Genomic DNA, 22,670 nt, shown 5'->3' on the forward strand with positions numbered 1-22,670 from the left:
TTTGTCTGCATTTTTATTGTGGGAATTGCAGATAATAAAATGTTTTTATATTGATATTTCTTTTTCTCCAATATACTTCTTGTTTTTTCAGATTGTTGCCAATTCTTTTCTGGCAAACCCAACCACCTCAGCTTTGTTTGCAACAATTCTGGTGGAGTATCTTCTAGATCGTCTTCCAGAAATGGGTTCTAATGTAGAGCTGTCCAATCTCTACCTCAAGCTATTCAAGCTTGTCTTTGGTTCTGTTTCACTATTTGCTGCTGAAAATGAACAGATGCTCAAGGTAATCACATTAAACTTATTGAGCTGTGAAATATTTCCTCATTCTGTTTTTGAGCATGAATGTTTCCTATTTATTAGTTTTATTCTGGACCATCCACTTATTGACTTCAGCCTCATTGCATAACCTACCACCATTTACTGCTGCTGAACTGTAACCCATAAGCTTGCTGCAGTGGTCATCATATGTTTTACTGAAGTAAAATTTGACATTCTTTCTTTTTCCTCTAAATCGATGTTCAATTCTTAGGCCTTCCTTACGAGTTACCTAGAGCGGTATCTCCAGAATACTGCTCCAGACATCTACTAATTGATCACTGTTTTCGGACCCGGTTTCCTTTGGTACACACCTGCAACCAGGAAAACAGTCTCTGGAAGACAGACAGGTGCTGTAGGCAGAGACATTCAGGCCTGTACTTGTTTGCCCCTCCAGCACTAGGGCGAGCAGACAGTTCGCACCCCAAATGCCTTCATTAAACTCCCCTTAATTGAGGAAAAATTGCTATTATGAAACCAGTAATTCTAGGTCCTAAAACGTTACTCACAGTTCTGAGGCGTGAAAGGCCTCAGAAACTCACTGGGGGATAACAGCTGGGGCCATAGTGCAATTTAAAGCTGTTTCTCATTCTCCATTGTCTGCAACGTGTCCTTGATTTTGTCTCTGGAGCATGCCTTGATGAAGCACAATGTTCTGTAAACTTCATCTGAAGTCACTGCTGTCTCTTGTGTGCTTGTTGAACTCCTTTTTTGTAGATCACTTGCAGTTTGGTACATTTCTTTTACAAGGGATTCTAATCACTTTGTTTTTTCTTCTTTTCAGCCACATTTGCACAAGATCGTGAACAGTTCCATGGAATTGGCACAGACTGCAAAAGAGCCGTACAACTATTTTCTTCTTCTAAGAGCTCTCTTTAGATCAATAGGAGGAGGAAGCCATGATCTACTATATCAGGAGTTTTTGCCACTGCTGCCAAACCTCTTACAAGGTTTGTAAACATGCTTTCTATTTTGCTGAACCTATTGCAATAATTGGATAAATCAGTGCTTTAAGTGAGGGCTAGCTTCATAGTGTCTGAGTTTGTAAAACATTCCACACTTGAGCAACTTCCTGCAGATCTTCTTTTACTGGTTAAACATCTACTTTTCCAGGTAGTATGATATGAAGAGCTTTTTAGGTCTCGCCTGTCGATGCGCATGCGCATCGAGCTTGCGAGCCTATTGCGGCTTAAACAACCTTTAACTAAGAAGCAAGGAATCGTGGCGATTCCTTGCAGTGCCCGTGACTTTTAAGCTCAATGCGCATGTGCATTGAGCTTAAAAGCGCGTGCACATCAGTTCCCTCAGCCGCAATCGCCGTCTGTTCGCTCAGCCGCATTCCTCCGACACCTTTTGCCCCGGCTTCTTCACACCCACATGCCGCTCTCCCCGCTCCGCCCCTTCCCCTGCCCGCCGTGTGCATTTCTCCTCCACACCCTCCCCACAGCAATGCCCTCCGTCTTGTTTTTTTTTACCCGCGACTCTACTTTAGCTTAAAAACATGTTCCGATAGGAAGTGCATCACATTGGTAATTTACAAAGATTTGCTCTGTTTTCCTGTGGATAAACCATGCACCAGTCGAACACACGATTTGATCAATGTATTGCTGTTTAGAGTACATTCCTTTTGCAGGTCTTTTTGTCATCATCGTGAAAACCGTGACAAATGTCAAGTCTGCATACATGCGCGAAGGCAGGCCTTTTTTATAAGCGCTCGTCTCAGTGCTTGGTTGCCGGGCTGTCTGACATTGCCAGCCTCCCAATTACAGCCATTTCGACAGGCTGTAATCAATAACATTTGAAATGACCGTGTGAGTCGCCTGTCTTTTTTTTCCACTTGCTGGAAGCTGCTGCGACAGCGCTCAGAAATGGCTTTAATTCACAGCCAATATTGTCTTTTTTTCCACACAGTGTCTCCGCAAACAACCACAGCGATAGCTCGCATGAAATGGGAAAATGGTTGGAAGGGGTTAACAATTCAGTAAATACAGCTGATAAGTTCCCGATGCTTCTACACAGCGCGCACACCACCTTTCCCTGAAGCCTTTTCTCAAATTCACCCGTTTATCAAGCCACAGTAAAAGCATGGTGTGGATCTTTGCGAAACTCCCTTTACAGATTCCGCCGTGTCGCATTTCTCCTCCCCCCTCCCCTTATCTGCCTTTCCCTCCGTCTTGTTTTTTTTTTTACCCGCTCCGCCCCCTCCCCTGCCCGCCGTGTCGCCTAATCTAACTAAATCCTTGGCCGATCACAGCAGTGTATGCTAAACCGTGCACTAAATTAATAAATCTTGCATTAGTATTCTGATAACAGTAAGAATGTTCAAATGTGTTTTTCATGATTGGGCGATGAATTTAGACTAAAATGATACATGTAGGGCGTTAGAGGAATGAGTTAAATTCATTTGCGGTCCATTCTTCAAGCAACTTCCATTGCTAAAAACAGTTCAAACCTCGAAGTTGGTTCAAAACCAGATTCATTCTTTATGAACGAAGTGCCTCCTCCTTGCTTTGTGGCAAATAGTCTTGCTCAAGTGAATCGATGTGTGACCAAATGTAGAAAAAAAATGCCCTAAAACGAATCGAGCTTCGAATCTACTTTAGCTTAAAAACATGTTGCGATAGGAAGTGCATCACATTGGTAATTTACAAAGATTTGCTCTGTTTTCCTGTGGATAAACCATGCACTAGTCGAACACACGATTTGATCAATGTATTGCTGTTTAGAGTACACCCTCAACCCCTCACCCTCACTCACCCTCACCCTCACTCACCCTCACCCTCACTCACCCTCACCCTCACTCACCCTCACCCTCACTCACCCTCACTCACCCTCACCCTCACCCTCACTCTCACTCACCCTCAACGCCTCACCCTCACTCACCCTCAACCCCTCAACCCCTCACCCTCACTCACCCTCAACCCCTCAACCCTTCACCCTCAACCCCTCACTCACCCTCACCCTCACTCACCCTCAACCCCTCAGCCTCACCCTCACCCTCACCCTCACTCACCCTCAACCCCTCACCCTCACTCACCCTCACCCTCAACCCCTCACACTCACTCACCCTCACCCTCACTCACCCTCAACCCCTCACCCTCACCCACCCCCACCCACCCTCACCGTCACTCACCCTCAACCCCTCACCCTCACCCTCCCTCAACCCCTCACCCTCCCTCAACCCCTCACCCTCACTCACCCTCAACCCCTCACCCTCACTCACCCTCACTCACCCTCACTCACCCTCACTCACCCTCACCCACCCTCACTCACCCTCACCCACACTCACCCTCACCCTCACTCACCCTCAACCCCTCACCCTCACCCACCCTCAACCCTTCACCCTCAACCCCTCACTCACCCTCACTCTCACTCACCCTCACTCACCCTCAACCCCTCACCCTCACCCTCACCCTCACTCTCACTCACCCTCAACCCCTCAGCCTCACCCTCACTCACCCTCACTCACCCTCACCCTCACTCACCCTCAACCCCTCACACTCACTCACCCTCACCCTCACTCACCCTCAACCCCTCACCCTCACTCACCCTCAACACCTCACCCTCACTCACCCTCAACCCCTCACCCTCACTCACCCTCAACCCCTCACCCTCGACCCCTCACCCTCACTCACCCTCAACCCCTCACCCTCAACCCCTCACCCTCAACCCCTCACCCTCACAACACATATTGTGTTACAATAGGTGTCACATTTGCGAAAGATAAAACTATCTAGAGATGTAGCATAACGACCAGAGCTGCCATATAAGTCACGTAAATACAAAACATGTTGCATTCCAAATGCTATAGGTGTCACTCATCCATTTGCAAAACGAAAAATGTCAAACTCTTCTATTGCGAGACCTATTGCATTTTCAATGCTTGTTTAATTTTGCGTACTTTCTGAACTTTTTTCCAATTGGGTATCCTGGTATTTTGGACTGCAGACACTTTGAAATTCTAAACCGTTCCCAGTACATGTCCCTTAAACATGGTAACGCAATTCATTCTTCATTAAATCTGCTTCTACGAAAGCCACAGCAATATTTAACAGGCAATGTGGGATTTGCAGCACCCACTTCAGTGATCTTAAAAGCATGGCTCCAGGACTAACAGTGCAGTCCTGAATGACTGAACAAACTGGGGACAGAACATGTCAAAATAAGCTATTTCAACATGTATAAAAGCCTGCTTTCAGTTTTCGATAAGATGCCCCTAAATACTACCTTTGAATCCGTAATCCTGAGTGTGGAATGGGTGAAGCGGGCACATTTTCATATTGCCTGTTCATGCAGTGACAATATTTATTTTTTTTAAACTATTTTTCTGCATGTGTTATAGTAGCTTTTTACAGTGTGAATGAAAGTCATCCTTTCCCAAACCAGCTTTGGGAGCAGCAACTGAGCCAATGTACACAATCTGTTGGAATATTTGTCAAAAAAATCTTTCTAGTGAGGTGTATGGTAATTATAGTCCAAAGATGATTTATCAAAGAAAAACAAAACTGCCTAAAGCGTCAACAGTGATTAAACCAGTCCACCAGTTTCTCCCTCTCATTGTGAGAGTAGTTCACTGAGAGTAGTCCACTTCCTAGCTCCGCTTATTAGGTGCAATATAATTCTCCTGGAAGAACAAACAGCCTTAGCTGGCTAGCAGTTATCTGCCAGGAAGGCGGGAGAGGTTAATCACTTGGTGATAATTTGAGGAGAGTGACCAGGTACAGCAAAAGAGTATTACACAGAACTATTGTTAACCTTCCATTACTGCCTTATTTTACTCTGTTTACTCTGGTTAGCGTTTGAAGCAGTGTTGTTCTTAGAGACACTGCCTCCATTCATTCCTGTAAATGACCTTTGTCCAAAACGGGTCAGGTTGATTTTCCTTAGTAAGAAGTTTCTCATTTTAGCAGATCCACTACTCCAGAGGGCAGAGATAACTTCACTTTTGCAGCGTGAATCTTTCTGGATTCACTATGCTGTGCATTATTCCGCGGTCTTGTGGTTGGGTCCGGATTCGTAGTCTTTTCTTTGTTTTTTTTTTTTTTTTTCTCTTTGCCCAGGTGGGCGTCGGCGTCACACCCCCTTTGGGTGTATTTCCGGTGACGTCGGCATGCTTCCTGCGGAAGCTCCCACTCTTGGGCGCCATCTTCAGATTCTTTTTTTCCGCGGTCGGGTCTGGATCGTTCCCGTTTGGGCTCCAGACATTTTTGGAGAAAGAAGAAAGAAAATACAGAAAAGACGAGGAGAAGTCATCTGAAGACTCCAGGGGACTTCACCGACGAAAGACAAGCAAAGATAAGGCGTTTTCCATCCAGATCTTCGACGACCGTCGACGAACACGCGACCAGAGAGGCCCTGGACGCTCGAGGATGGACAACACGCCGTTCAAGTTCTGCCGTAACTGCCACCACAAGTACGCGCAGAAGGACCAGCACCCGGTATGCAACCTTTGCCTACCGGTGGACCACGAAAGCGGAGACTGCAACGCCTGTTCCGCCTTCACCCCGAAGACCCTTCGTGTGAGAGAGAGGCAGAGGGTAGCACACGCCGCCCTGCAGGGGAAGGCCCCGACCCCGTCGCTCTACGAGCTGGGGATGTCCTCCGAGGAAGAAGACAACGCTGCCGCCGAAGACGACAGCTACACGGTCGTAGAGACCGATTACACGAAGACTTCTGACAAGGTAGGAGACTCTTCGGCCCCCAAGAACCCGAGAGACTCTGAGTCTCGAAAAATCGAGGGCAAGACCCCGAAAGCGCCGACGCCAAAAAAGGCGGCGTCCGCGACTACTCCCAGGCCCAGCGGATCCTCAGAGAAGGAGTCCCCGGCGCCGAGAGCTGCTGATCAGCAGAAGACGTCGAAAATCGTCCCCGAAAAGGATCGATCGACGAGGGAGAAAGACCCGAAACTGTCGACGACGACCAGAGACCCGATATCCGGTTCGACGTCGAAAACTTCGACTCCGAGAGGCACGGCGACGAGCCATCCGTCGAAGAGAGCGGCGGAACCATCCGACGCGGAACACGCGGCCGAGATGGAAAAGAAAAGAAGGCGCCTCGAGGCAGAAATGGAGAACTTCATGCAGCGGAAAAAAGATTTCGACGCAAGGATGAAGGCCTTCACGATCCCTCACAAGACCAAGCCACCAGTGCTGGAGGCGGTCGAGGAGGAAGAAGAAGAGGTCGCCGAAGTCACCGAGCAAGACCAGGACGTCGAGGTGTTCGACGACCAGGAGGAGTACGAGAATCCCCACGAGAGCTACAGCTATGGGGAGGAAGATGAGGGCAGGACAGACACAGAGTCGGCGCCCTATGACCTTCAGGAGGTAGATTACATCGATGTCGACACCGACAGCCCGGAGGAGGTGGTCGACACCTACCCCTCGAGGCCCTCGCCGCCGGACGACATCGGGGCCTACAACGCGGTGATACAATCTGCCGCAGCAGCTTTCAAGCTCAAGCTCGACGAAGAGAAGCAGAAAGCAGACTTCCTTCTGGAAACATTGCTCCCAACACAAACGAGGAGCCAGTTCCTCCCGATGCTCGAGAGCGTCTTGGCTCAGGGGAAGGAAGCTTTCAGGGAGCCCGCAACATGCAAGGCAGTAACTCCCAGAACTGAGAAGAAGTACAAGCATGCCGCAAAGGACCCGGCCTACATTCAGGGCACGGTCTCCGCAGACTCCATTATCACGGCCACAGCAAGGAGGAGGGCTAACGTACCCACTACCTCGGGCCCGCCACCGGATAAAGAGAGCAAAAGGATGGATCTGGTGGGCAGAAGGATCGAACGGAATGCCGCGACCCACTGGCGCATGGCTAATTCCAACGCCCTGGTAAACAGACACATGTACCAAATCATGGAGGGACTGGGGCAGTTGGTGAAGGACTTGCCCCAGGATGCCAAGCAGAAAGCCGAAAAGCTAATTGAAGAGGGGAAGAATGCTGCAAATTCTTGCCTTAAGACGGCCCTGGATGGGGCAGACACCGCCAGCAGGCTCATGATGATGGGCGTCACGGAAAGGAGACACGCCTGGCTCAGGATATCCGGTTTCAAACCGGAGGTGCAACACAGCATCCTGAACACACCATTCAACGGCAGTACGCTTTTCGGACAAACAGTTGATGAGCAACTCAGCCAACTTAAGAAGGATAACGAAACAGCAAGATCCATGGGAGCATTGCAGTTCAGAGGGAACAAGAGGGGCACCCCGTCACGGAGGCCCGGCGGGAGAGGCGGAAACCAGCCAGGTACATCACACCAGGCTTTCCAGCAAACGCACCAGGCAGACTCGCAGGGTCAGCAGGGCCATCAGAAACAGCCCTGGCAGTACCAACAAAGAGGCCAGTCCTTTCGAGGGAGAAATGGACGGGGACAAAATAGAAGAGGGGGCCAGCAGCCCACCTCCAAGTGACTTCAAAAAAATCCGTGTGCCCACCCACAAAAAAGATCCCAGGGGGCAGCACGTACAGATGGGTCAAGACAAACTAGACACCTACGACCACAGGACACCAGTGGGAGGAAGATTAAGATTCCACCTCCAGGAGTGGAGAGGAATCACATCAGACAAATGGATCCTCAACATTATCCAATTCGGATACTGCATAGAGTTGGAGGCGAGGCCAACAAACAGAAAACCAAGAAGAAAGCCGCTAGCAAGCAAGCAGCTGCAGTGCCTTCAGGAAGAAGCAAAAGAACTCCTGCAGAAGCAGGCCATAGAAAGGGTACCCTTCAAGGAAAGAAACACAGGAGTATACTCAACATACTTCCTGGTACCAAAAGTAGACGAGACAATGAGGCCCATTCTCGATTTACGGTTCGTGAACAAATTCATAAGAACGCAAAAATTCAAAATGACCTCCCTGCAAGAGGTGCTCCCACAGTTGCAGACCGGGGACTTCATGGTCACTATAGACCTCAAAGACGCATACCTGCACATCCCAATGAACAGGAAGCACAAGCACATGCTCAGGTTCACCGTCGGAGAAAGCCACTACCAGTTCACGACACTGGCCTTCGGTCTAAAATCGGCACCAAGAGTTTTCACAAAGTGCCTCGCAGCAGTCGCAGCGCACCTAAGAAGGCAGGGAATACATGTATACCCTTACCTGGACGACTGGCTGGTGAAAGCAAACTCATACCAGAAATGCAAGCTGCACGCACATACAGTGACCAGCACGCTCATAAACCTGGGGTTCTCCATCCATTGGAAGAAATCATCAATGGAGCCGGAACAAGTGAAGATCTTCCTGGGAGCACAGATCAACACCTTACAGGGCAAGGTGTTCCCCAGCGAGAAGAGGGCGAGGGCGCTGGTGAAGGAAACTCGCCTCTACCGGAAGGGACAAGCTCGGACAGTGAGGACGGCGAGCAAGATCATGGGGATGATGGCATCATGCATCCACCTGGTACCGAATGTACGACTCCACATGAGACCCATTCAAGAATGGCTACAGGAGCAATGGTCACAAGCTACAGGCAGTTGGGAGGATCTAGTGGTTGTAACGCACGCAGTGCAGAAGGAGATGACATGGTGGACCATGGAGAACATAGCAAGGGGAAAGCCTCTAACGCCCCCAACGCCAACAGTGACCATCACCACAGACGCATCCCTGAAGGGATGGGGCGCTCACATGGAGGAGCTCAAGGTGAGGGGACTGTGGACACCGACGGATGCCACAAAGCACATCAATTACTTAGAATTGAAGACAATCTTCCTTGCACTGAAGGCCTTTCAAACAAGACTGTACAAGCACAGGGTATTGATACAAACAGACAACACCACTGCGATGTTCTACATCAACAAGCAGGGGGGCACACAGTCCGCACCGCTTTCAACGCTGGCGCAGGAGATATGGAGATGGGCCATCCCTCTCAAGATAGACCTGCTAGCCATACACCTACCAGGGAAGGACAACATACAAGCCGATTGGCTCAGCAGGCAGACATCGGCATCCCACGAGTGGGAGCTCAATGCTCAGGAGACAAGATACCTGTTCGACAGGTGGGGGACACCATCGGTGGACCTGTTTGCCACACGCCAGAATGCAAAATGCCAAAACTTCGCATCCAGGCAGCCCGAGGAGGGGACACTGGGGAATGCCCTATGGATAGATTGGTCAAGGACATTTGCCTACGCCTTTCCCCCGATACCACTGATGCACAGAGTACTGAGCAAGTGCAGAGCGAGCAACATGACACTGATACTGGTCGCACCGCAGTGGGCGAGGCAGACCTGGTACTCGCAGATCATGGAGATGACACAGTGTGCACCCCACAGATTCAGCAGGAGGAAAGATCTACTGTCCATGCAGAACGGAGAGGTACTGCATCCAGAGCCAGAGAGCATGAGCCTAGTAGCGTGGCTCCTGAGGACATAGAGTTCGCACATTTGAGACTACCAGAAAGCACCCTGAGGGTACTTCGGGAGGCACGAAGGCCCAGCACTCGAAAGTGCTACGTTGCGAAATGGAAAAGATTCACAATATGGTGCAGACAGGAAAGACTCCACAATAAGATGAAGAGGGACTCCACAGTGCTAAGGTACCTGACGCACTTACTGGAGAAGAACCTTAGCTCATCCTCGTTAAGAGTTCACTTGGCAGCGATAGTAGCCTACACAAGGGGAGAAACGTGCAGGAGCTTCTTCACATCACAGGTGGTGAAGAGATTCCTAGAAGGAGCGAAAAGGATCGCACCACCCAAGCGGGTGCCGCCACCTGCATGGAACTTGAACACAGTCCTAACGGAACTCATGAAAGAGCCCTTTGAACCACTTCACAAGGCCTCCCTAAAGATGCTAACTATGAAAACAGCCTTCCTGGTTGCGATAACGTCCTTACGCAGAGTAAGCGAGCTTCAAGCGCTGACGCTACAAGAACCATACATACAAATACACAACGATAGAGTTGTGATGAGGACTGACCCACACTTCATGCCGAAGGTGGTATCCAATTTTCACATGAACCAGTCTATACAGATACCGAGTTTTTTCCAAAAACCCACAACCAGCGCAGAGAGAGCTCTGCACACCCTGGACGCCAGAAGGGCAGTCATGCACTACATTGAAAGGACAAAGGGGCACAGGAAAACGAAACAGTTTTTTGTGTCCTTCGCAAACAGCTTCATGGGCAAAGCAGTAACCAAAAGGACCATTGCACGATGGATCGCACAAACAATCCAACTCTGCCACAAACGGGCAGGACAGGAACTGGCTGAGGGGACACGTGCCCACTCCACCAGGAAGAAGGGCGCTACAATAGCCTTCCTGGCTAACACACCCATAGAGGACATATGCCTGGCGGCAACATGGGCTTCGGTGCACACGTTCACGAAGCACTACTGTGTGGACATACAAATGAACAAGGAAGCTCAAGTGGGACAGAAGGTGCTACAGCACATATTCAACACCCAACGCTCATCTTCCACCCAGCCGCCACAGAGATGAGAAACCGCTACAAAATCTATGCACAGCATAGTGAATCCAGAAAGATTCACGCTGCAAAACGAATAGTTTTCTTACCTGTCGGTGTAGTTTTGCAGCTTGAAGATCTTTCTGGATTCACTAGCGAACCCACCCACCTCCGCCAGAAAGATGAGGCTGGAGAGAGAAGAGGTGGTTAACTAAAGAATAGACTTTGAAAATACAAAGCGGTAAATACAAACTAAGAAGAACATTGCCATTACTTCGGAAACGAAAGAAACACGGAAAAAAAGAACCCGAAGATGGCGCCCAAGAGTGGGAGCTTCCGCAGGAAGCATGCCGACGTCACCGGAAATACACCCAAAGGGGGTGTGACGCCGACGCCCACCTGGGCAAAGAGAAAAAAAAAAAAAAAAACAAAGAAAAGACTACGAATCCGGACCCAACCACAAGACCGCGGAATAATGCACAGCATAGTGAATCCAGAAAGATCTTCAAGCTGCAAAACTACACCGACAGGTAAGAAAACTATTCGATACTGGTAGAGAGAATTCGCTATTTTGAAAGGGCCCTTGGGTTAGAGATATCTGGGTGGACTAGCAATAGCCTTAGAGTAAGAGCTGCTAAATATGCGTGTTTGTATGTGAGAACTTATAGGGAGACTGGATTAGAGCCACTCAGCAATAAGTGGCTAGCCATCAGTATAAATCAGGCTTCCTACTAGCAGTGCCTCAGAACACAATAGGACTTTATGAAAATTAGAGGCAGATGCCCCTACTGTCAGCATATGCCTGAAGTAGAGATCAGAAGCCTGGCATGTTTTCCCCACGCACAAAGGAACTGGAAGCTTTAAGCAAGGGTCATGAACTTAAAACCGCAGACCTGTAGAACTATGACCTATACTGTAGCCCTTTCTGAAGAACAGGAAGGACAAAATGGCATTTATTTCAAAGTATGTTTATTGAGTTTTAGAACAGGAAGAAAAAGAAAAGGCATGGCATAGCGAAGGACAATCAACAGGCAAGTTAGGCAAGCGAGACAGACAGACATGTCTTCTCTTAATAAGCGTTAGGTGAGCAGGATGAACATGCTCAGATGTAAAGGTAGTGCCCGGAGGTCGAAAGACGCCCCTAGTCGGGCAACAGGTAAACAAGCCAGCCTTAAGAACCCGCCTCCCCCCCAACACCCCAATTCAAAGCCCCCCCCCCCCACCCCACCAGTACGCCATTCTTCCATAGTAGTCTTGTGAGTCATAGCTAGTCTAAATGTATCAAGGCGCCTCTGTTTGCGTTCGGTCCATCATGCAGTCTGTAAGCCGTAGGATACGAAGGTACTTCGGGCAGGTGATTTCGTGGAATTCCCTGGAGAGCAACGTCAGGAGCGGCTGCCAAGTGGTGCGGAATGCGTCAGTGGTATGTGTTAGTGTAGCCTGGATCCGTTCCATGCCCAACGTGAACCACAGCTTGTGTAGCCAGCCAGTGTGGGTGGGTGGGATAGTAGAGCCCCATAGCGACAGGATGTGTTGCGATGCTGCCTGCATAGCAATGCCCATCTGTTTGCCGCGAGCTGATCTTAGGGGGAATGTAAGTGCATTGGGAAGTCCTAGGAGTGTATAAGCTGGGAAACGTGGGATCTCAGTGTCGAACGTGGAGTCAATATCGTCCAGGACGACCTTCCAGTACTCCTGCAAGGCGGGACAGTCCCACAGGAGGTGAGTCAGTGTTCCCCGGCTGCCACATCCTCTCCAACACAGCGCACTACGGGTCGGGTTGCCTTGATTGAGTCTCGCTGGGGTAAGGTGCCAATAGATAGCCAATTTTATCGCCGATTCCCTGGCTTTGGTGTTGCGGGTGGTGTGGGCGGCCCTGTAATATACGTGGTTCCATTCTATTGTGGAAAGAGGTCTTCCAAATTCCGTTTCCCATCGCCGCTGCCCAGCGGTTTTAGCAGGGTCGGTAGCAGGGGAGAGCATCCGATAGAGGTCTGAGATAAGATGTTTATCTGAGTCTTTGGACACGAGCCAGCGTTCGAACGGTGTCATTTGCCGGCCCACCAGGGGGGCAACGTCCGGGCTCAAGAGCCAGTGGCGGATTTGGAAATATTGATACATGTGAGGGTTATCCACTCCATAGTCTCGCGAGATGTCGGCGAGAGAGAGGAACCCCTCCGTATCAAAGAGGTGCCCAGCTGATCGGCACGGTGTGTCACGCCATTGCAAGAAAGCTCGAGTGTCCATGCCGGGTGGGAATGCGGGGTTGTCAAAGAGCGGAGTAAGTGGGGACGGGAAGGTCGTGAGGCCCCGTTTGACCGCTACCATGTCCCAGGTCGCCATAGTGGTCCGAGTAATAGGGGAACGGAGGAGATGACGTGGCCTGTGCTGGCGAGCGAGAAACGGTATCTTCCACAGGGAGGTCTGTGCCATAGCCCTGTCCTGAAAGAGCCATCTCTTCTCTGATTCGGGCCGGTACCACTCCACTAGATATCGAATTTGCGAGGCCTGGAAGTACTGCAGCAAGTTTGTGATCCCGAGGCCGCCCTCGTCCACAGTCCTGTGCGCTACTCGTCGATGTAGCCTGGCGCGTTTCCTCTCCCATACAAATTGGTGAAGATCATGTTGGAGATCAGCTAGCATTCCCATTGGCGGCGACACCGGGAGGGTCTGAAAGATGTATAGTATTTTGGGCAGGACCGACATCTTTACCGCCGCAATCCTCCCAAGTAAGGAGAGGGGTTGCTTTGAACAACGCGCGAGGTCAGCCCGGATCTGGGATGATAAGGTAGAGTAGTTGTGAGTAACCGTCGAGACCGTGGAGGAGGTCAGGGTAATCCCCAGATATGGCAGTCGAGTGGTGGACCGCAGTTGGCAACCGAAGGTGGCCGGCGGGCTATTGGAAAGAGCATGGCTGCCAAGGGGCAATATCAGGGATTTCCCCTGGTTGACCTTGAAACCCGACACCGCGCCGAATTGTTCCAGCTCCGCCAAAAGCGCTGGTATGGAGCTAGATGGACGGTCCAACGCGGCGATTATGTCGTCTGCGTACAGTCCCACCACGTGGGATTCGTTGCCGAAAGACATTCCTAGAATGTGGGGATTATCGCGGATCTTCTGCGCCAGGGGCTCCACGTATAGAGCAAATAGGAGTTGTGAGAGGGGACAACCCTGGCGGGTTCCCCTCTGTATCTCGAAGGGGTCGGACTTGAGGCCACCCAGCCGGACACGTGCCAAGGGACGATGGTAGCAGCTCGCGATCCAGGCCTGAAACCGGTCGCCCAGGCGGTAGTGCTGCAGCACAGCCTGCATGTAGATCCAGTCGACACGGTCGAAAGCCTTCTCGGCATCGATGGCTAATAGGGCAGAGTCGGAAACCTGAAAATGAGCTTTGTCCACGAGGTGCAGGAGTCTTTTGGTATTGTCACTGCACTGGCGGTTCGGGACAAAACCCGATTGGTCCGGTTCGAGGATGCCCGGGAGGCAGGGGCCCAGGCGAGCTGCCAGCACCCCCGTAAACAGCTTCAGATCTAGATTGAGTAAGGAGATGGGGCGGAATGCGGAACAGTGCGTTGTGGGTTTGCCCGGTTTAGGCAGGACCACAATGTCGGCCGCAAGCATATCGGGCGGGATTTTGTAAGAGGGTTTCGTTAAGCCTCCACGACCCCGGAGTGCGTGGCGTGCAGGGCACGTTAAGCGTCAGTTCCACTGCTTGATGGTCGGAGAGGGCAGCCGGGACAATTGACACTGCGGCGATGTGGGGAATGAGGGTCGATGAGCCCATGAAGTGGTCTATGCGTGCGTAGGTGTGGTGTACGTGTGAGTAGAATGTGTACTGCGTTGTAAGTGGGTGTGCGTGCCTCCAGAGGTCCGAGATGTCCCTATCATGCAGCCAAGTAGTGCCTTTCTGTGAAATCGCCCCTGTGTCTCCGTATCGGTGCCCCGATCTATCCTTGACTGTATCCATGACGAGGTTAAGGTCCCCCCCTAGGAGCATGTAGGTGTGAGGTGCTTGAAGCGTTTCTGAGATTGCGGAAAGCAAGAAGGGTTCCTGACCTGTATTGGGGGAATAGATGGAGCCTATCGCGTAGGTGGTGTTGCCAATCTGGAAAGCGTGGGCTAGAAGGCGTCCCTTAATCTCCCCTATTTTGGCCCCTACCTTGCCTTTGAAGCGCCGTGATATGAGCATAGCCACCCCAGCCTTCTTTGATGTGAGAGAGGAGAAGAGTTGCTGTGGGAAAGCGCGGGAGCGCAGCCGGTGCCAATCCTTAGCCAGGAGGTGGGTTTCTTGCAGCAGGCAGACGTCGGCCTCAGAGTTCTCTAGGTAAGAGATGATAGCCCTGCGCTTAATCGGGTTATTGAGTCCCTTGACATTAAGGGACAGGATTTTGAGCGTGTCAGCCATCACTGGGGCACACAGGGGTGAACGGGCTCAGTTTCGCAAGACGCTGCGCAGCGGTGGAGAACGTGGGCAAGCCCTGGTGTGTGTAAAGATCCCATGGCATATTGGTCCCCATCCCCCATGGCGTACTGGTCCCCCCCAACAGTTCCCTCCCCCCCGTGGCCACCCTAACCCCAACAGAGTGGACCTTCCCAATCCCCCTCAAGTGCAGAACCCCCCCTCCCCAACTTCCCCATCCCCTCCCAGAACATCCCCCCCCAACAGAAACCAGTAAAAGTCTTGGGCCTAGTCGTGCAGGGCACAGGTCCGTAGAATGTCAAAGAAAGGGGTACCGTGGTTGCAGCCCAATTGGCGGCTCCCCGGCCCAGACCCCAGTTAAGCCATGTGCGAATGAGAGAACACCCCCAAGCTGGTCAAGGTTCACGAGGGCGGTATCCTACAGGTCGGGTGCTGTGTTATCCGCCACTTCCTGTATTGCAGCTTCTCGTTCCTGGGCGGCCGTGATCGGGTCTGGCTTCGGGATGGTTCTCGGCGTTCTCCTCCTGCGGACCGTCTGCCAGCCGTCAGCTGTAGGGCGAGGTGGGTCTCCCTGCGACCGTGACGGAGAGGCGTCCCTGGAGGTTGCACTGTCCGGCATGTCGATCCCAAGTAGGGAGCAGATGTCGCGGAGTGATCGAAGCTGGTGAAGGGATCTGTTCCACTTGAAGATCAGACGGAACGGGTGGCCCCAGGAGTAGGGTATCCCGGCTTCTCTCAGGAAGTTCGTCGCAGGCCTGAAGGATTTGCGCTTCAGCAGGGTGATATTAGAGAGATCCTGAAAAAGGGCCACAGGGTCATCGCGAAATCTGATGGGTTGTGCTTTCCTGGCCTCTCTAAGGATGCGTTCCTTCAGGGGGAAGTCCGGCAGGAATGCCAGGATGTCCGGAGGTGGTGCTGGCGCCCTGCGTGTCATGCCCACCCTGTGCGCCCTGTCGATTCGGATTTCGAAGTCGCTCGTCTCCCCCAGGATGTGTCTGAATAGGTCCTGCAGGTAGTTGGTCACACTGTCCTTTTCAGCTTTCAACGGGACACCCCTGACTCTTATGTTATTCCGCCTGGAGCGGTTTTCCAAATCCTCAGAGTGCGACTGTAAGTCCACCTGTTGATCCTGAAGTCGCAGGACTTCCTGCTGAAGTCTCTCCACCTCCTCACTGCGGGACCGATCAGCCTCCTCTAGAGAGGCAACTCGCTCACCCAGGCCGTCAATGTCGCGACGGAGTTCGCGCTGTTCCCCGGCCATGTCCTGTTTTAGAGTCTGGAAGTCCTCACGCAATGTGTTGAAGAGGGAGGCCAGGAAGGCTTTTGTAATCGGAGCGGAGTCTTCATCCTGTGGCTGAGGGCTCGCGGGGGGTTTCGGGGACGACTGTGGTTGAGTCTTGTCACCTTTCGACGCTGCTTTATGCATAAGTTCCACCACATTCCGGGTCCCTTTGCGACTAGTGTGCGTCATTGTGGCCAGAGCAGGGTGGTGGGCCAACTGGCGGGCGTTGTCGGAGGTCGCCGAGTAATCGCCCAGCAATGAAATGAACCGTGAAGGTTAGTGGACGAACCAGAGCTGGCGCCGGGTCCCGTGAATAGGCGAGGAGCGGAGACCCAAGAAGAAGCTCCGCAGGGTGCCTTGGGGGCGGCCGAAGGAAGAGTCTCTCGTGTGGCGCCGCAAGGGTGGCGCTCAGGGTGCGTTGTGGCCGGTGAGGTGGTGGGGGTAGAGGCGACCAGGCCAGTCAGGCTGGGGCCACTGTGCCTCGCCGAGCAAGGTTATGTCTGAGTGAGGAAGAGCAACGTGGATCTAGGGAGAGCGCTTAGGCGCCAGGCTGAAGAGCAGTGCCTCGGGAGCAGCCGAAGGCCGCGGAGATGTCCACTGACGTCCTTATTGGCCAAGCGGGGGATCCGGTGGACAGCGGGCAGCAGGCAGCAGGGAGGAGGCCTGGACCGACGGCTCCGGCGATCGGGGGCCCAGGGCAATGTCCAGCCGGGCTGTGACACCGACCTCCGCTGTCGAGGGACACCCAGCAGAGAGTGCAGGGATCCAGGGGAGGGGAAGCAGGCGGTAGTCCAGGTCGCAGGGTGCCGCTCACCTGATGCCCCTCGTCCAAGGGGTCGTTTTCAATGCGGGGGTGCACTGCTGTGTGGCTCCTCACGTCGTTAGTGTATCCCTCCGCCGGGAAATCAGGGGATGGGGGGGCTCCGGGGCTCCTCCGGTGGCGGGCCGACTCCGCTCAGTGAGATGTCCGCCGTGGGTGGGGTGGTGGTTGGAGATCCCTCCGACCCTCAAGCAGGCCCACGCCGGGGCGTAAAGTGGCAGGAGGCGTCCGGCGGGGTTCGCTGTACCCGGAGGGGCCGGATGAGCAGGCCTCAGCTCAGGCGGTATCTCTCCGCTGGCGATCGGGGATGCGGGGGAGACTCCGGTGAGGTGTGGGGGCGGGTGAACGACTCCCCGCCCGGCATATAGCGCTGTGGGTCGAGTCCGTGCCGCCACCCTACAGGCCCACGCGTGGGCCCAGAATGTCCAGAGGGCTCCCGCTGGGGTGTATGAGGCACCCGCGGAGCAGAGCCACCGATCTCGGCGCGCCTCCCCCAGGGGCCACTGATGAGATGGGGGATGGCCGGCGAGAGTGCGCAGGACCGGAGGCCGGCGCTCCTCGCGATTCAAGGATCCGTAGGCCCGCCAAGGGAGGGCGCGGGTGTGCGCCTGGAGGCCCACGCCGGGGCCCGAAGTCGGTGGTCGGCTGCTGATGAGGCGCGGGCCGCCGGGAAGGCTGAGATCACCGGCCCTCCGGTACTCCGCCGTGAAGTGTTCTGGGCACCCGTGCTCGGGTGGCTCGGGTGGCCGGCCGCAGGGCTGGCAGGCCTGTCTACGCCCGCAGCCGCCGGGATGCAGGCGCGCGGCGGAAGGGCTCTAACCTGTGCACCGGTCACAGCCACAGCAGAAGCTGCGGGTCGTCGGCGTCCGTTGGTGCCCAAAGCTCTGGTCGGCGGACCCTCAGCGGAGCAGGGTGGATGTGCGCGGTATGTGGGCGCCGTGGGGCCGCCGGGGTCGGACCAGTCCGGTCTTCTGGTAGGCCCACGCCGGGGCCTAGATTTGCCAGGGGTCCTCTTGCGAGGCGCTCTATGTCCGAGGGGTTCGGGGCACACCGCGTCCCCCGGGGAACTCCCGCGGCCTCTGGGTACGCCTCACTGCAGTCCGGTGTGCTATTCCACGGCGCTCCGGCGTGGTGTATGTAGTCTCCGCGGTGCAGCCGCGCGGTGGAGGAGCTCAGACCCCCGTCGCCATTACGCCGTCCTCCCCGGCGACTGGGAAAGCGAGGCCACCGGCGGTCAAACGCCCAGAGGAGTCCAAACGGTAGCTCTCCAAGGCAGTTGAGAGGGTCGAGCTCGGATTTGGGCTGAGTCACGGGGGGTGATAGCTGGAAATTACGTGGTAATGGGGCTTAGGGCCGGGGAGCCTCTCGAGGTACGTCTGTTCAAGCCGCCATCTTGGCCACACCCCCCCAAAATGGCATTTATAAAGAAGAAATAGCAGGTCGGTGCGAACTGGGACCTGTGTTGTAGCCCTAGTCAGACCTTTTCTTTTTTGAGGGAGAACAGCTAGTTGGAAAATGGCCTGCTTTGACGGCAATTGGTAATGCACATTCACAGATATTGATTTTTACAACTTCATTATTCTTCTACATTTATTTTTCAAAAATTCACACCTCTCGTTTCCTGCATCCAATTACTGTCATTTAGGTCTTCCTTTACTCATTAGAGTTGTCTTTTTAGTAAATTGGTTTGCGTAGTTCACTGGTTGAGTTCTTGACTTTACTATCTGAAAGAGACACGTCCGTGAAAGATTCCTTACCTTAGAATATCCCCAGGCTTCAGACTGGATCTGGATAGCTTTCATGAGCAGTACCCCTGCGTGTCGATAGGCGTCGTCGTACAGCTCCGCGTGCGTCATTGGCGAGGTATTCGCTGAGATGGCGTCACTGGAGCTACTTAGACATGCCCACATGCGCTGACATTAGTTCTTTCTTTTTTCGCGCCAGCAAGCGTATATCAGTAGAGTGCGGTACCCCGTCAAGTGTTCACTGAGTTATTTATTTTATATATTTGTGGGTACACTGTACCCCTGGTGCATAGGAATACCCGGTTTCAAGCTTTGCGATGCCTTTCTGTGCACGTTGTTGCTGACAGACCCGCACCATGAGTGTCTCTTCTGCCTGGGCCTGGATCACGACACAGAGTCGTGCTCCCACTGCCGGGCCATAGCCCCGAAAACTTTGCAGGAGCGGTCCCGAAAGTGGCTGGAGGCCCGGTAGTCGGCCTCACGACGTTCCAGGCCCCTGTCCCGTGGGAGGTCGATTGCCCTGCGCAGAGCAAGCACCATCATTCGAAGTCTTTGCACTCGGAGTAAGTTAAGGCGAAGCACAAAAAGTCGAAGAAGCGTCACCGCTCTTCGTCCTCCCCTCAACGGTCGCAGGACGCGGCTGAGGGGCAGGTGGCACCGCCCCCGCAGCTTCAACGGAGCCTGAGCAGTTCCCGTTGGTTTACCCACCTTTCCCGGGTCCATCGGCGACTCTGGCCGAATTGCAAGAGTTCATGTCCGCAATGGCACGTATCTTCGGCTTGTGTGGCCCCGTCGGCACATCTTCGGGCCCGCGGGGCCCAGTGTTCCCACTGTTTCGCGTTCCTAGACGTCGCTGGCTCCGGCCCCGACATCGTTGATGCCCAGAGGCCTCCATGGCTCTGGCCGTGGCTCTCCGTTCTTGCCGGTGGACCCCATACGGCCCCCACCGACATCAACGTCGTCAATGCCGGCGTCCACTTCTTTTCCGATGTCGGCACGGTGCCGGAGGGATGTCTCCCGACGCCGATGGGAGACTTTTACCCTATTATTCACCCACACCCTTGTCCACTTGTGGAGGAATGGGAGGACTGGGAAGGGTTTGAAGACCCTCTCGCAGCACAGTGCGAGTCTGTCCCCGACTGTGATGAGTATACGGAGGCCGGTGGCCCGGAATACACTCCGGCGCCTGGTTCACCATTCCCTTAAACTACTATGGAGTGTGGTACCTTTTTCACGGTGCTACATAGGGCAGCCGAGGCTCTTAACCTCGAGCTCCCTACAGTGGCTGTCAGGACCAACCTACCAACTAAAGTGCTTCGGCCGGCTTCTTCTACAGAACCGCTGTTGCCGTTTAATGATGCACTTACTGATGTACTTCTGGGCACTTGGTCCCGGCCCAACACAGGGGCCCCTGTGGACAAGGGTGTGGGACGACGCTATCGCCCTGCCCCTGGCGACCCTGCCTTCCTCACCTAGCACCCTACACCTGAGAGTTTGGCGGTTCAGGCCTAGACGTCCCCGAGTGCGTTCCCTTCTGCTCCGCCGGACAAGGAATCCAAGAAATTGGAGCAGTTTGGGAAGAAGATTTATTCTTCCACAAGTTCTGGACTACGGTCTGTGAACACTGCCTGTCTCTTGGGCTGCTTTTCCCATTCCGTGTGGGATGCGGTTGAGCAGGTGCTGCCTCAGTGTCCTGAGGGGGCCCGGACAGTTCTTTCCCGCTCTCTTAAGTACTCTATACACTGTGGTCTTGATTCCGCTGATTCGCTGGGTAGGACGATTTCCACAACGGTGTAGCTACGCGGTCATGCCTGGTTGAGGACGGCTGGTTTTTCTGCGGATGTCCAGAATACTTTGATGGACATGCCCTTCGATGACACTCGCCTTTTTGGTGATAAGGCGGAGTCCACATTGGAGCGTTTCAAAAGCCCACTACTTTCAAATGTCACCAGCCAGACGTGAATTTTGAATAATTTGAACCTTGCAGCATCGCAATTCAGCACTAAATCTTGTTTTGTAATAAAGCAAACTAAATTTATTTGGAATTGAGGCTCGAATCAGACAAGAAGGTCTTTTGAGGTAAGGAGCCCTGTACATGTGATTAAAGCACTATTCGTTTTCACTCACATTGAAGACTGTTAATCCTATTCTAGGCGTAAATCTTGCGCCAATCTATAAATGGAGTGTTTTATGTTTAGCACTGAGAGATGTGTGTTTCTTTTTTTATTGTTTAGCTGTGATTTCTGCTTGTATTAAACCTAACTGCCACAGTGTGTTTTTTAAGTTAACATTTATTTAGTTTTACTTCACAAATTTCCATGTATTAGACAGGTTAGACTTTAGCAGTATTTGTTTTCCTCGCTCCCTCAAAAAAGTCTGACTATTTCCAAATAGTGTGTCCATATTATGGCAACTTGCTTGAAAATGAAACCGTTTCAACTAGAGCTTTATAATACTTAGTTTGGTCTTGACACATCTGTCTTTTCTGTTTTGTAGGACTGAACATGTTGCAGAGTGGCCTACACAAACAACACATGAAAGATCTTTTTGTAGAGTTGTGCCTTACTGTCCCTGTCCGGCTGAGTTCTCTGTTGCCTTATCTGCCCATGCTCATGGATCCTCTGGTGTCTGCTCTGAATGGGTCTCAGACCTTGGTTAGTCAAGGCTTGAGAACCTTGGAGCTGTGTGTGGACAATCTCCAACCTGACTTTTTGTACGACCATATTCAACCAGTACGAGCCGAACTTATGCAGGTAAATGTTGATCGCCATTAAATGAAACCTGAGTTTTTTTAGAAACAGACGTATCCTTTGGAATATTTAATTGCTACTACTTCGTATGTGGTTCTCTGTTGTAATATAGGGTTTATCTAGTATCTGACATAACATTAGAATAGGACAGGGCTACTTGCTACCAGTGTGAAGAGATTAGATTCCCATTTTCCTTGTTTTGATGGTACTTCATTGTGGGATTCTCTCCGATAGTCATACAAATTCAAATGTCTCCACACTTGTACAAGATCCCAGATCACACATCAGAGATGCATGTGTTTTACAAATCCATGGCCTATAAGGCAACATTTGCTGATTTCTTTTTTTTAAATATAAAAAAATTCATTCAACCAAATTAAAACTGAAAAAGCAACTTTGACTGAAATACCTCTGGATAACCATACATTCGAGGAAAAGAAAAAAGCAGGGAATGGTGTCCGAATTGTTAAGTAAGCAGGGCATGAAATTGGAAAGAGAGTCTCTTCTGCAAAACTCCATTAACCTCTTGATGGGAAGTACTGATCTCTCCTCTGTACCTTGTATGGACAATGCTTCTGCCACTTCAGGAGGTCTGGCTACTTCTGACAGCTGCCATACAATATTCATCAGACACTTTCACGTCTTCCTTTAACATCTCTGATCCTTCAAGAATGATATAAGATGTTGTTTATTCAAGCGATGTTTTGATTTAAAAAGAAAAACTAAATAACAGTTTTGTCCAATTTCTGACCTTAAAAGAACACGGTAGGAGTGGGTTAAGAAGGAAATATTTCTAATGTCAGTGCTTCATCAGATCTTCCCACTTCTTCAGGAATGGAATTGGATGCTTTCTTTGTATCTACAGGATGCGCATTTCATTATAATAATTTCTTCCAAAACACTGGAGTTTCATACATTTTAAAGTTGACAC

At 52.0% G+C, this 22,670-nt stretch overlaps 1 protein-coding gene across 1 annotated transcript in view; it reads left to right on the top strand.

The window, feature by feature from the left end:
- The window catches only part of TRRAP (transformation/transcription domain associated protein), an 885,394-nt gene that overhangs the window by 131,925 nt on the left and 730,799 nt on the right, over window positions 1-22,670 (top strand). The window contains exons 18-20 of the mRNA XM_078664902.1: window positions 92-283; window positions 1,100-1,265; window positions 21,486-21,742. Of these exons, the coding sequence (XP_078521028.1) occupies window positions 92-283; window positions 1,100-1,265; window positions 21,486-21,742 (615 nt within the window). The remainder of the gene's footprint in view (window positions 1-91; window positions 284-1,099; window positions 1,266-21,485; window positions 21,743-22,670) is intronic.

This window comes from Lissotriton helveticus, chromosome 10 (genome assembly GCF_964261635.1).
Source record: "Lissotriton helveticus chromosome 10, aLisHel1.1, whole genome shotgun sequence".
Taxonomy (NCBI): domain Eukaryota; kingdom Metazoa; phylum Chordata; class Amphibia; order Caudata; family Salamandridae; genus Lissotriton; species Lissotriton helveticus.